Raw genomic sequence first — 14,184 nt, forward strand, 5'->3', positions numbered from 1 at the left:
CAGATTAGTTATAGTGTAAGCAACCCTCCACTTTTGATCACCTTTCTATCTTTCCTCATTTATTTCCCTCCATCGCTTCTTACACACTTAACCAACGAACGCTCACTCACCACCACACCTAATTTCGTTACACCCAATCTGTCTCTCTCTGTCCTTAAACTCAAAGAAACCCAAAAGTCATGTCACAAATCATTATCCCTTTATACGTAAAAACAAACCGGCTGTGATATATAAACAAGGAGGAAGTTATATAGTTAGCGCATAAGCAATTAGAAAGAAAATAAATTCAGATTTTTTTTAAAAAAAAAATGACAACCGCTAGATTCATCAAGTGTGTGACGGTCGGCGATGGCGCCGTCGGGAAGACGTGCATGCTCATTTCTTACACTAGCAATACTTTTCCAACGGTATCGAGATTTGTTTCCTGTCTCTAATTTCTGCTGCATTTCATTAGATGGCGACATGAATTCCTAACAGTTATCATCTTTTCTTGATTTTTGTTCTAGGACTATGTTCCGACGGTGTTTGACAACTTTAGTGCCAATGTCGTCGTCGATGGAAACACTGTGAATATCGGCCTCTGGGATACCGCAGGTTGGTTATTGATGCGTATGTAAATAAGAATATAGGAAAGGTGAACGTCTTAAATGGATAGAAAAAAGTAGTTTAAGGGGAGAAAAAAGAGATGAATTTTAGATTTAAATATAGAAATAAGACAGACTAAAAAGGAAAGGTGACGATGAGTAGTTATATGTTTGGTTCATATAGGGCAAGAAGATTACAACAGGCTGCGCCCACTAAGTTATAGAGGAGCTGATGTGTTTCTACTGGCGTTCTCTCTCATCAGCAAAGCTAGCTATGAAAACATCTACAAGAAGGTTTAATATTCTTTCTTGATTCTTTTTTGGTCATATTTTTCAACTCTGTGATGATTCTTTTTTTTTATCACAGTGGATTCCAGAGTTAAGACACTATTCTCCAAATGTTCCGATTGTCCTTGTCGGAACCAAAATGGGTAAGATATAAAGTTGCCTTTTTATCGAAATGCCTCTATGTTTAGACTTAGAGTTTTTCACTTTGTGACAATTCAACAAACACATAATCTGCAAAATGTTGAAACAGATTTGAGAGAAGATAAGCAGTTTCTGAGCGATCATCCAGCTGCAGTTCCTATAACAAACGCTCAGGTATATTATTAGTTAATTAATCTCATTAGCTTTCTGCATAAATTTTATCAATAAAATTAGTATTTAAAAATTGATATTTTGTGAAATTTTAAACAGGGAGAAGAATTGAAGAAGATGATTGGGGCAGTAGCTTACATAGAGTGTAGTGCCAAAACTCAGCAGGTAATTAAATAAATATGATCACTAATTTAATTTTCCATTTATTTTGTTGTAGATTTGTGATTAATCAAATTTTGTTTTATCTATTTTGGTGTAATTTGTGGCAGAATGTGAAGGCTGTGTTTGACACAGCAATAAAGGTCGTTTTGCGACCTCCGAAAATGAAGAAAAAGGCACGCAAGTCAAGAAGATGCAATTTCCTTTGAATTAATTTTATATTTGTGTATCTCATTAAAAATAGTTTACAAGATTTATTCTATTTCTTTATTTTTTGTCTTTGGAGAATCAAGATATCCTAGATTTACTCATATGTTGTAATATTAGTCCATTTAGTTTTCTGCAGATTCAATTCAATCAAAATCTTTTACTATATTATGCTGAAATTTTACATTTCATTGTCATTTGTAGGAGTATTAAATATAGTAGAGTAGCCATAGCTTTTCCAAGGTCCCACTATATACCTCATTGATATTTAGGTTTATATATTTATTTAATTTGTGATATTTAAAAAATTAAAATAAATAATTAAATTTTCAAAAATTACATAATGAAAGTAAACTCCCTTAATTATTTTCTCTTTCAAATAGAGCTAAAACACACTAAAAATAATATTAAACCTAAAAAAAAGGAAAAGTAAGAAGAATAATAAAATAAAAAGCAAGAAAACAGGAATTGGGTTCGGGCATGCTATTTTATGTGCACCAAAAACCTAATTGTTGGAGAAGAAGATTGAACCATATCAGGAAAGAGATATACGAGAATCAATCTTTACTAATAGGAGATTTGAGATCAATATAATTATGTTAATTAAGTTTATCATATAGATTAGTCCTTAGCCTTATATATTGATACTATGTGTATAATGTAAATTCATTGAGAAATAATACACCTATTATACCGATACTTTTATCAAGGTATCAGAGTGGGATGGGTTGTGGATCAATATTGATCGTCCCCAAACCAACCGTGTTGCGCAGGAGCACCAATTGGGGAATTCTCCCAAAAATTTAATCTTTTTTAAAGGGGAATCAAAATTGATTAATCGGGAGAGACATCCTCGGGATGAATCAAACATCGCAAGAAGTGGGAAAAAGGGAGGTTCCCCGGATAAGATCAACCAAACCCCTTCACCCCGGAGAGACGACGGGGCCCGGCTGGTGGGGGAAAAAAAAGGGGCACCCCGGCCCGGGAAACGCCCCACTCGCGGACCACCCGACCCACCACCCCCTCCCGTCAAACGGGGGACAAATCCCGGCTATTTGTTCTCATTGGGGAAAAACGAGACACCCGGGAGAATTTTTTTTCTAATCGGATACCCCGGGTGGTGGGAGGAGAAACAAAAAGAGCTCGGGCGCTTGCGGTGGGCGACGAAAGGGGGGGGCAATGGTCGGAATAGGGAGATGGGGGGCAAGGGAAATTCCCGAATTACTGTTGTTGGGTCGGGAACTATCAATATATCTCTTACTCTATGTTTCTTAAATTGTCTACATGTTCCTACACTATCTCAGAGATTGATGTCCATAAGTCATGTGACTAGAGATTTGAACTGTACACTTCTGATGCATCCCACTTTTTGTATATTACAGGATATTCAGACGAGGAGGATTCGTGGGCATGGCACTGAGAAACGAGGACTTTACTATGTGGATGAGATAGCTCAATATGGCAATGCGATGCTGGCTCACAGAACCACGAAACAAGAAATTTGGCTGTGGCACCGAAGACTAGGACACCCTTCTCCTGGTTACTTTAAACTTTTTTTTCCAAACATTTCTATTCCTACCGAGTTTTCTTGTGAAACATGTGTTTTGGTCAAGAGCCACAGACAGTCTTTTAAGCTTACAAACACCCGTATGAATTCTATTTTTTCCTTAATACATGCTAATGTGTGGGGTCCTGCACCAATTGGTGGGGGTAATTTTTGATATTTTGTGATATTCGTGGATGATTACCCTAGAATGACCTGGATATATTTTTTGAAACATAAATCTGAAGTTGTGGAAAAATTTGTCTTATTCTATAAAATGATCCAAACCCAATTTCACACAACCATCAAAACTCTTAGGTTTGACAATGGGAGGGAGTTTGTTAACGATTCTATGACCCAATTTTGTAAGGATAGGGGAATGATCCATCAAACGTCCTGTGCCTATACACCCGAACAGAATAGGGTAGCTGAGAGAAAGAATAGAAGTATCCTTGAAATCACATGGGCTCTAATGATCGAATCCAAGGTACCCAAACATTTCTGGCCTGAAGCTGTAGCCACATCCGTCTACCTCATGAACCGACTCCCTACCAAAATCCTCAACAAAAAAACGCTTTTCACCATATAAGCGATGCATGAAATTAGCCTTATCAATATCCTCTCCAAAATGATCAAAAATTCCCAAACACCTAAACCTTTCACCTAAAGTCTTTGGTTGTACCGTTTATGTCCATATCCCAAAAAAAAAAAGAGAACTAAACTATCCCCTTGTGCAACCAAATGTGCTTTTGTCGGGTATGAGATAAACTAGAAGGGTTACCAATGTTTTGACCCTCTCATAAAAAAAATCATTACCACCATGAACTCTAACTTCCTAGAAACTGAATTCTTTTACCACACCCACCTTAGTAGTCAGGGGGAGAGTGATCCATGTAGTTCACCAAACTATCTAAGTTGCGTTGTGCCACTTCCAAACTCTTCGATTGGGGATCCAATAGAACCAGTTGTCATTGCAGCCGAACAAGTCTCACCACCAGAGTCATCTCATCCGCGTTCCCCGAGTCCTCCTCCAATGATATCCGAGGTAATTCCTAAACCGAATCCTAGTGAGAATACGATTTCTCCTAACCCCTTGAGTACAGATTCCCCAGAAGAAGATAATATGGTTGACAGTGATACTGGAAAGTATATTCTTCCTCACCGGACTACAAAAGGAATGCCACCAAATAGATACTCCCCTGAAAAGATTGGAAAGAAGAGCCGTTATGGAGTAGTGAATTTCGTGCAAGGAAATTTAACCCAAGAAATGAAAAGGGAAATTTTGAATTCCCCTATTAGAAGATAAATTTGAAAATTCCAAAGGGGGGAGGTTTGGGTTTTTTTGTTGATATAGTCTCCCCCTTTCCTTCCCTTTATTTAAATTTTTCAGGTTAGGAATTTATGGGGCTTGGATTGGGCCCCTTTGGAAAACCCTTTTTTTTTGTTAAATTATAACCCTAATTAATATAAGGCCCCCTGGAATATTTCTTGTCCCTTTTCGAAGAAATACGAGCCCTCCCAAAGTGATTACAAGAAATTTGGGTTAACCTCTTTAATTTTTTATTTTTTAAAAAACTTTCATATCCATTAATTTATTTGTAGTCTGGGGATAAACTTTAAATTAATTAATATCTTTTTTTTTCCCAAAATTTTTTCAGTACGAGATGTATATCAAAATATATTTTTTTCCTTTTTATTTATTTTTTTAAATCCAAACCCGGGCCCGGGGTTTTGAATAATAGAACTTCTCGAACCCCTTGGGGATATAGTCAAACCAAAAGGCCCGATTAAAAGAATAATAAAACTTTCCCCTATTGGTTATTAACTCACTCCCAAAATATCGGGGAAAATTGCATTGCGAAAAAGCCCTTTTTTGATAAATCAAAACCTTTGGATTAAACAAGGGTGTCCCATATTAAAAAGATTAGGAAAAAAACTCCAAAACATCTTTTTACCGGGAGATAAAAAACAAAGACGTGTCCATCTTTAGATCCCTTCAATTTTATACCACGGGGGTCATTTTGGTTCCCCCAAGGAAAAGACGACTTTGGGAGGAATACCCCTTTTTTAGATAGGTAGACGGGGCCCTATCTAGGTTGTAAAAAATTTAAAAACCTACAAGGTCCCCCGGTTGGGCCTTTTTCCGTGATGCCCCGTTCCACGCCCCCAACCTTCTGTAAAAGGGCTTAAGCCGATTTTTTTCCGGCGTTTTAATTATTAATTCAATATATAATTAGATCCCGGGCCAAACCCTTCACGCGGAGGCAGAGTTTCGTGGAATCAAAAGTGGATTGACCGAGCTACTATGGCTAAGGAGGATTATGAAAGAGTTGGGCATGTACTCATCGCAGACATGCAAATTGTTTTGCGATAACAAGGCAGCCATCAGCATTTCTGAGAACCCGGTTCAGCATGATCGAACCAAACATGTTGAAGTTGACAGTCTTTTCATAAAGGAAACTATTGAAGCAAAGATAGTGGAGATGCCATATGTCAAGTCTGAAGATCAGTTGGCGGACATCCTTACAAAGGCAGTGAACTCGAAACTGTTTCGGGAATTATTGTGCAAGTTGAGCATCGGAAACCTCATCGCTTAACTTGAGGGGAGTGTTGGAGAAGATTGCACCATATCAGGAATGAGATATACGAGAATCAATCTTTACCAATTATAGGAGATTTGAGATCAATGTAATTATGTTAATTAAGTTTACCATATATACGAATCCTTAATAATGTAAATTCATTAAGAAATAATACACCTATTGTACCGATACTTTTATCACTAATCTATTTAAAATTATAGTCTATTTAAGGAATAATTAATTAACAAATACATGTCGCAACTTACTTAGTTCATTGCACATGACATTTTATGTTACAAATATTCTAATCAATAGGTATATTTGCTAAGGGACTGATTACAATGATTTATAACTACCAATTTGTTATTACCAATATACAGTTATACACGCATATCTTGATGATTGTTAATCAAACACTCACAGGTCTCTTAAATTTTTTGGTTTTCTATAAATTATATGGCCATCTTATCTAAGTTGGAGCATATTAATAAAAATTATGGGAATAAAATATATCTGTAGGTAAAAAACCTCAAATACCTAGGCAAAAATTAGAAAACTATATGAAGATCTAATAAAGGGAGTATCCGTGTTTTTCGGATCATAGCAGCTCATTAAATTCCTAGAATATTTATATATTGGATGTATGAATTCCAAAGATGGATTATGGATAGAATAAAGTGATTATGAAGATGTCCATGTAATAGTTATACAATTAAATTAAGGAAACTAGGAAAATGGTTCAAAATTATAAATTTTAGGATCGATTAAGAGCATCAGCAACGCAACTCACTATCAGCTTGTTGTTCCGTCAAAATGAGCAAAGCATTGCAAGGGACGTTGTGGCAGGACGAGCGGCTCAGATTAGAGGGAATGTGAGCCAAAAGGCGCACATGTTTGTGTGTGTGTTTTGTCTATTGGGCTCGTGTGTAACCTAATTTCTTTGTTTATTTTGTGTTGTCTAATTTTGATTATTTTTATTTTTTTATTGTATTTTTTGCATTTTGTTTTATTTTATTCTTTATTGTAATATTTTACTTTATTCTTCTCCGTCATCATATATTTTGAATTTTAATAAACTGTTTATTTTCAACTTATTTAATATCAATTAATTAAGATTTATGATAGATATAGGTCATTGTAAATTATATATGAAAAAAGAAAAAATTAATATTGTAATTTAGGATTTTATTTATTTATTTCAATTATATAACTTTTGAAATTTAATTGCATTTGTATTTTTAAATAAATCATATATTAATTAAATTAGAATCGATGTGAAAAATTGGATATTAAAAAGTACATCATTTAACACAAAATTAATTAAGTGCCGTACTAAAGTTTCTTCAGTCCTAATAATTAAGAGAAGTACAATTAAATTTCAAATTTATTGTACGAATTTAAGTCATTAATTTGCTGTTATCTTTAAGCTTGGACTCGAGTAGAAACCGATGGTCTTTTGGTCCTCTATTATTTAGTAAACAAAAGACAAAATTAGTTAGGTTGGACTCGTCAATTGTAAAATATTCATTTTCATATTATGTTTCTTTTTTGTTAATTAAGTTCCATTTTTTAAGATTTAAATGTGACATTTTTTTAATAATTTTCTTCAGTCCACAATAATTTTAGTACATACTGCATTAGAATTAAAACAAAATCGTTGTAAATAAATGTTTTGAATGTAGAAGATGAAATCGATGAAAACAGAATTGATTGAAGAATGACAAGTTCTGTCACATAAAATCGCAGAACAATTTAACAAAAATGGATGATCCTTGTTTCTCGCTAACAATATTTTCAGTGCCAGAGCTTAATTTGATCAAATTAATGTGAACTTGGTGTTTCAACAGATGAACAAGAACAAATATATAATAAATTAATAATAAACTAAAGTAGCTACATATATTTTTCTGAGTTGCATGTGCAGCAAATTCAAGCCTTAAATCAGACCTGTTTCAGCATTTACTAAGACCACGTTTGCATTTAGTGTAGGCTGTTGCCGCATTTCGCGCTTTCAACACACGATTTTATCTCACTTCAATAATCCAATTAAATTAATCAATTATCATTAGCAATTCTTGTGGTTGTCCTTTTGAGTTTATTTCTTTTTGTCTCTATCATTTTTTTCATCGGTTTTTCTAGCCATTTCTGTTAAAAATCGCTTCAGTAGGACTACTTTGTTGGTGCTTGTCATTTTTTTTGGCTTAAGCGTTTTATAAAATATGAAGAGGGATTCATTAGAGATGGTAAATTCTCTAATCCGGTATCTTCTTATTACATTTATTTCTTTGTTAGTGCTACTTTATAGGGATGATTATTACTTAAATCATAGTTTTTCATTAACTTCGGGTCAGCCTTTTAACTTTTGAAAGTAGAATATAAAATCACAACTTTTCAATTTTTCGCAATTATCCTACAATGGTCGATGTCGAAACTAATGTGGCAACAAACTACCTCATCTCGGATAAATCAGCGTTGTTTTAATTGATATTCGAAATAGAATGACATTATTTTGTCCAATACAATATCATCCTATAGTCGAGTCGTATTAATTTCAATTTTGGTTATTTGTCAAAAATTAACAAAAAACAGTATGATTTAAATGCTCATTATCTCTATTTGTTGCATTTAGAAGGGATAGGAAAGATAAGATGCATAGTCAATTTGTTGCATTAAGAAGGGGTAGGGAAGGGACATAGGCACTAGCATACCATATAGACAAAAGAACAAAAGTAAAACTTTTTTGACTCGAATCCACAAGTTAATGTTGAATATTAATTATTTCAGACTCTATTTTTGTAGCAGACAAATTGGAATAATAGGAAGAAACAATCCTTGTGAAAGAGGAAATACAGGTACATATATTGAATATATGAATATCCCAGCATCCATTTATAATTCATATTATAATAGTATCATTTTGAAGCATTTTATACTATATAATTTAATCTCAAGCTAAGTAGCATAAAAATATGTAAGAAGCATATAACACATCAAAGTAACCAAAAAAATCACAATTTGCATAGGGCTAATGTTAATTTGAACGAATAGTCGAATTAGATTGGCACCAAATTGACCAAAAAAAATGGTATCCTTAATTTTAATAGTTTCACATTCATAGGGAATTGAAAAGTGCAAACAAATATCTGGAAATTAAAACGCACACACATTCACATATATCGTCACAACAAAATCCAACCAATCACTATGAAGTCAAAAGTATAAAAAAAGGCCTTCCAACTTTCTTTGGCAAATTATATAAATGCACTTTCTCTTAAGTCAAAATATGCAATTATTTGCATTCAATTCCAACTAATAACCAATTTTCAAAAAATAATTGAAAAGAAAAGGTTAGAGTAATCTGTCCCTAAATTACACCAATCCATGCATATAACCAACTCAGTGTAACCATGAGATAAGGTTAAATTAAATCTATATGATCTCTAAATTAAATACATGATCTCTAATTGTCAACGTTGTTAAATGATACTACTATTGTAATCAAATTACAAAAGGCACCACCAAAAACCTCTCTATATTACAATAATATTCTCACACACATACAATTAATTTTATAAAAACCATTCATTTCTTCCTCTATTTATCTTCCTCAAAATATAATTTTACCCCTCCATTCAAAACTCCACATACCATCAAGGTCTCTCTCTCTCTCTCTCTCTCTCTCTCTCTCGATGCATGTTTGAATATAAGCCCTAGCATGTGCTTCTTTCAATATTCTCTTTGCATTATTAGTAGAGAACAAGCATTCTAGATTTAAGTATGGGCCTCTACTCTTTTTCTATCACTTTTTATTTAATTCCCTTTCCGTTTTTGCTTCAATTCTTGCAGGCGATTCTTGTTGCTGTTTTGTCTCTTTTAATTATTCATTAATCCCATTTCTTTAGTTGATATTTAATGCTGAGCAATTGATCACACAGGAGTAGGTGATGATGCAAAGAGGAACAATGCTGGTATAAGATAGCATGTTGTGTTAGAAGTTAGAACACTTCCATACCAAATCCTTGCTTCTCTCTCTAAAAAAAAACCTTCACTTATTTTTCCCCAATCATGACTTCATCAAACAAACACTGGCCTAGCATGTTCAAATCCAAGCCCACTCATGACATGATCAACTCTTCCCTAACTCAATCAAACAAAGGTAACAATCTATATATAATTTTTATATGTTTCCAAAATAATTAATTGTGTCAATTTTATTTTTTTGTTAGGGCATGGATGTGATGAGAGGACCCCCGAGCCAAAAGCTCGGTGGAACCCTCGGCCGGAGCAAATCCGGATCCTGGAAACGATCTTCAACTCGGGGATGGTTAACCCTCCCCGAGACGAGATACGCAGAATCAGGGCTCGGCTGCAGGAATACGGCCAAGTCGGAGACGCCAACGTCTTCTACTGGTTCCAAAACCGGAAATCGAGAAGCAAACACAAGCAGCGCCGCCTCCAAACCTCCACTGCACCTCCATCTCTGTCGTCTTCCTCCTCGGACAAGTCCTCGGGTGAGAAATCCGTCTCCGTCACTGTGACTGACTTGATCAACTCGCCAACTGGTTCGGTGAACCAACCGATCCTCGCGGAGCCCTTCCATTTTCCGGCCGGTCAAGGGGTTTGCTTCCCTGCGGCGGAGCAGAATTCGAGCTTCCTCCTAAATGAGCTGATGATGATGAGCAAGAAGAATGAAGAGCACACCGAATTAACCATGCCACCAAACCCTTCTGCGTCTTTCTTCGTCCCTTCTCCTACTAATGATCATCTTCTTCAAGGTTTTTATTCCAAAAATCTCATCTTTTTACTAGGGTTTTATTTGTTTGATAACAATTCAATGATTATCTTCTTCAAGCTTTTTATTCCAAAGATCTCATCTTTTTTTTAGGGTTTTCTTTGTTTGGTAATTATTCAAAATTAGTGAGAAACGCATGTCATTCATGGAAGTGACTAATATGGTTTCTATCTATATGTATCTAATTACACTCTTTTTGGCATGTGTTAGAATGTTGGATACTGTGTTGATGGACAATAGTGTCATAGTATATAGAAAGGGACAAGGATGGATTTGTCTATGCTTGCATGAATTGACTTGTTTATGCCTTGTTCTAATCTAAAAAAGAAAGGAATTAATAAGTGTTAATTTTCTCTCTCTAGACTAAGGGTTAATTCATTATTATCGTTATTGCCATTATCTCTTTATGAAGGATTCTTTAGTGCATATTTTGGTTGACTTTATGTGTGCTCACTTGGTTTTTTTTTCCTAAACTGGGTTTTGCACGTAATATCTTGGTGTCATTTGTATAAGGTGCAGGTGTGGAGGAACGTGGCCCCACAAAATCGACGGTGTTCATTAACGATGTGTGCTTTGAGGTTGCCTTTGAGCCATTCAATGTGCGAGCGGCGTTTGGAGATGATGCGGTGCTCTTCCACTCCACCGGGCAGCCTGTTATGACCGACGGCTGGGGGGTGACGCTCCACCCCCTTCATCACGGCGGCGTCTACTATCTCCTCCGCCCCTTCATGAAAATATGGTAACTCCATTTTTCATATTTTTCACTCAATTTTAAACTTACATGGACATAGGGTTATTTTATATATGGAAAAGAAAACTATAAGTCATGTGATTTATTTGTGGTATGTGACAGATTTGGGAGTGACTGAGGAAGGCTGTGGCAGAAGAATTTCTAGTTTTGTTATGTTTTACTTATCATTTTCTTCATAATGTAAGATGGATCTTCAATGTTGGGAACAATCTCCACATGATTTTAGGAACGAAACTACAGTTACTAAGTTGTTCTATTTGTTTCTATTCGTCACTAAGTATTATTGTGTTACTGCCTTTTCAAATCAAAATATCTGAAAATGGGACAGTTGCTTGGTCAAGAATGTCTTGGCTCTCTTGATCATGTCATGTGTTAGATATAAATACTCACTCTATAAATGTGTGTGCGGTTTGTATTTGGTTTAATTTGAATGGGACAATTCTATGTTCTTTTTACTGTTTGATAATTGTTAAATGTAAAACCTGATGGAACTATTCATTTCAGTAGTGAATTTACTGTTTTAACATGCAATGTGTTGTCACAAAAAATTTAGTTTTTCTTGCTGTCGACAGTCTTTTTACCTTCTCCACTAATCAATTATTCTTCCCTCCCCATCAAATTAATAATGATCGAAATTCAAGAATATTTTACTAGGGTTTTCTACCATATGAAAGAAGAGTGTTTAAATTTGTAGGATAGGGGTTGAGTGGTGCAGAATGATTACGTGCAATGGTGTCATGTTGCACACACACATACGAAAAAATCGAATACATTTATGTGATTGATTGATGAGTTTGATGCATCAATGAGAGCTGAAAAATTCCTTTTTCTAGGTCAGTTGAAGTGTGGGGTTTTTAATCAAGTGCGACTACAATCAATAGAAGTATTGAATAATCGACTACTACTACTACATTATAGTGAGTTCAAGAATTTGTGAAGTCGATTTCATACAAGTACTCACACAAATATAATAGACAAATTTTGTACTTTACCTGAGTAATACTGTATAATTCGAAAAATTGATAGTGTGATATAGACAAGTGTACGAGACAAGAAGTGGGATGTCTGTGTGGACAGTGGTGTAGAGCTATGGGTTGGGATATGGATGATTTAAGGTGTGACATATGGTTTCGATTTTCCCAATGTGAGTAAATGGGACAATTCTGTAAGCTACTTTTGAATCTCTGAGTATTGACTTGTGTTTTCGGATTTGATTAAAGGAACAACTCCCCTCACCCTGCCTATATTTACCCTGCCAGCCACACCTCATCAAATTGTAAGAATTTGTTTCTAATGATTTATAATCATTTTCATTCAACTCTTCATCCATTCTTATGAGTAAATTGTACTGAAGTTCGGTGATTTCATTCATGGAACCGTACCTGGTAAGTAATGAGAAAATCAAGCATGCCCTAATAAGATTCAAATCTTCGGAAATGTTAACGTTTTAGTTGGATCACTCATGCCCATCTCTTGTGATGATATGATATCTGCTCAGATACCATGTTAAATTTTACTGGGACTATGTACGATCTCATTCATTGAGTGGTAGGAGACCTCGATCCTTAATACTTAAGATTTTATCCCCAAACTAATTGGTAATGGATGAAGTTATTCCCTAAGTATTAAAATTTATTTATTTTTTATATCACTTTGTTCAACATGGAATACTATAAATTCCTCCCGTCCCACTTAAGATGTCCACATTCTTGAATGTCACAGGATTTTATGGAGATTTATTTCTAAATATACAAAGTGGACATCTTAACTGAGACGAACTAAAAAGGAAAATTGGACATCCTGTGTGGACGTGGAGTACATGTATGTATCAACATCAATTACACAAATATCTCTTAGTTTCATTTTCATATTAATATATACACAAATCTCTTGAGTGGGACAGGGGGACTAAGTTTTTTTATAAACAAAGAATTTTTAGTTTATAATCTTAGGATTGTATATATGTTTTAACTTCGACTTCTTTATCAAAAAACAAATGAATGACATTATTATCAAAGGGCTCATAGTTCCATACATCTTAACTTTAAAAGCACATTAAGATCGTAAGTCTTTATCAGCTCGGGCCGTAGCTTATGCCCAATACATCAGCCCAAGTCCATCTAGTATTTTAGTTCTCCTCTAGTTAAAGCCCAGATTCCAAAATCCATTTTACCATGTGGAGGTGAAACTTTTTCCCATATATAAATAAAAGTCTCTCTTACATTACTGTCCCTTGCTTTACTCTTTCTCCACATAAAATATTTTTTTCTCAAAATGAGTACAAAAAAAAAGTGATTCAGCTATGAAGGAGGAGAGGTTGAACACCATTCAATGGGGTTTTTACTTTTTATTACAGAAACAAAGGATTTTTATTCAGGCGCTGGTAAAAGAAGTTTCAGCAGGCAAGTGATGAACAGCAAATGCAACTCTGGATCAAACTTAACCTTTTCCTCTAATTACAGATATATACAGAAAAAGGAAGCAAACCTTACATTATGTCTATGGGAAAAGTGGACTATCTTATTTGAGAGATGTTAAGTTATCAGCATCATCAAAACACCTAGTTTCTTCTTCCCAAGGCCGAACAAGAACATGGATCATACACTCTCCTGCTGTCTTAGTTCCCCAAGATCGAACAAGCTGAAAACCATGATATAAACCACCTGCACAGGTACACTTTCAGTATGCAATTCCTCAGCTGAACAACCATAACCATTTACAGTATGAGTCATTAGTAGCAGTTTAAGCTATTGAAAAACAGCCAAATCATTATACAGACTGCATAGTGGACATTGTTACAGACTTGTATCCGTTACAAAAATGCAAGAACAATGTTGAACAACCATAGCCATAAACATCTATAGTATGAGTTAACAGTAGCAATTCAACACAATTCCTCAGCTGAACAACCATAACCATTTACAATATGAGTCATTAGTGGCAGTTTAAGCAATTGAAAAACAGCC

The 14,184-nt window shown here is 34.9% G+C and overlaps 2 protein-coding genes across 2 annotated transcripts; both read left to right on the forward strand.

Moving 5' to 3' along the window:
* The first annotated feature begins 249 nt into the window (after window positions 1-249).
* On the forward strand, window positions 250-1,721 carry LOC125201246 (rac-like GTP-binding protein RAC13). Its single transcript, XM_048099287.1, has 7 exons — window positions 250-407; window positions 507-594; window positions 769-878; window positions 952-1,015; window positions 1,123-1,187; window positions 1,284-1,349; window positions 1,454-1,721. The coding sequence occupies exons 1-7, from the start codon at window positions 309-311 to the stop codon at window positions 1,550-1,552; spliced, it is 591 nt and encodes a 196-aa protein (XP_047955244.1). The 5' UTR covers window positions 250-308; the 3' UTR covers window positions 1,553-1,721.
* A 7,579-nt stretch (window positions 1,722-9,300) lies between these two features.
* On the forward strand, window positions 9,301-11,470 carry LOC125221764 (WUSCHEL-related homeobox 9-like). The gene is made up of 5 exons (XM_048124043.1): window positions 9,301-9,330; window positions 9,611-9,858; window positions 9,902-10,450; window positions 10,987-11,206; window positions 11,321-11,470. Coding segments are annotated over exons 2-5 (888 nt in total). The 5' UTR covers window positions 9,301-9,330; window positions 9,611-9,740; the 3' UTR covers window positions 11,322-11,470.
* Window positions 11,471-14,184: the final 2,714 nt, after the last annotated feature.

Source organism: Salvia hispanica, chromosome 1 (assembly GCF_023119035.1).
Source record: "Salvia hispanica cultivar TCC Black 2014 chromosome 1, UniMelb_Shisp_WGS_1.0, whole genome shotgun sequence".
NCBI lineage: Eukaryota > Viridiplantae > Streptophyta > Magnoliopsida > Lamiales > Lamiaceae > Salvia > Salvia hispanica.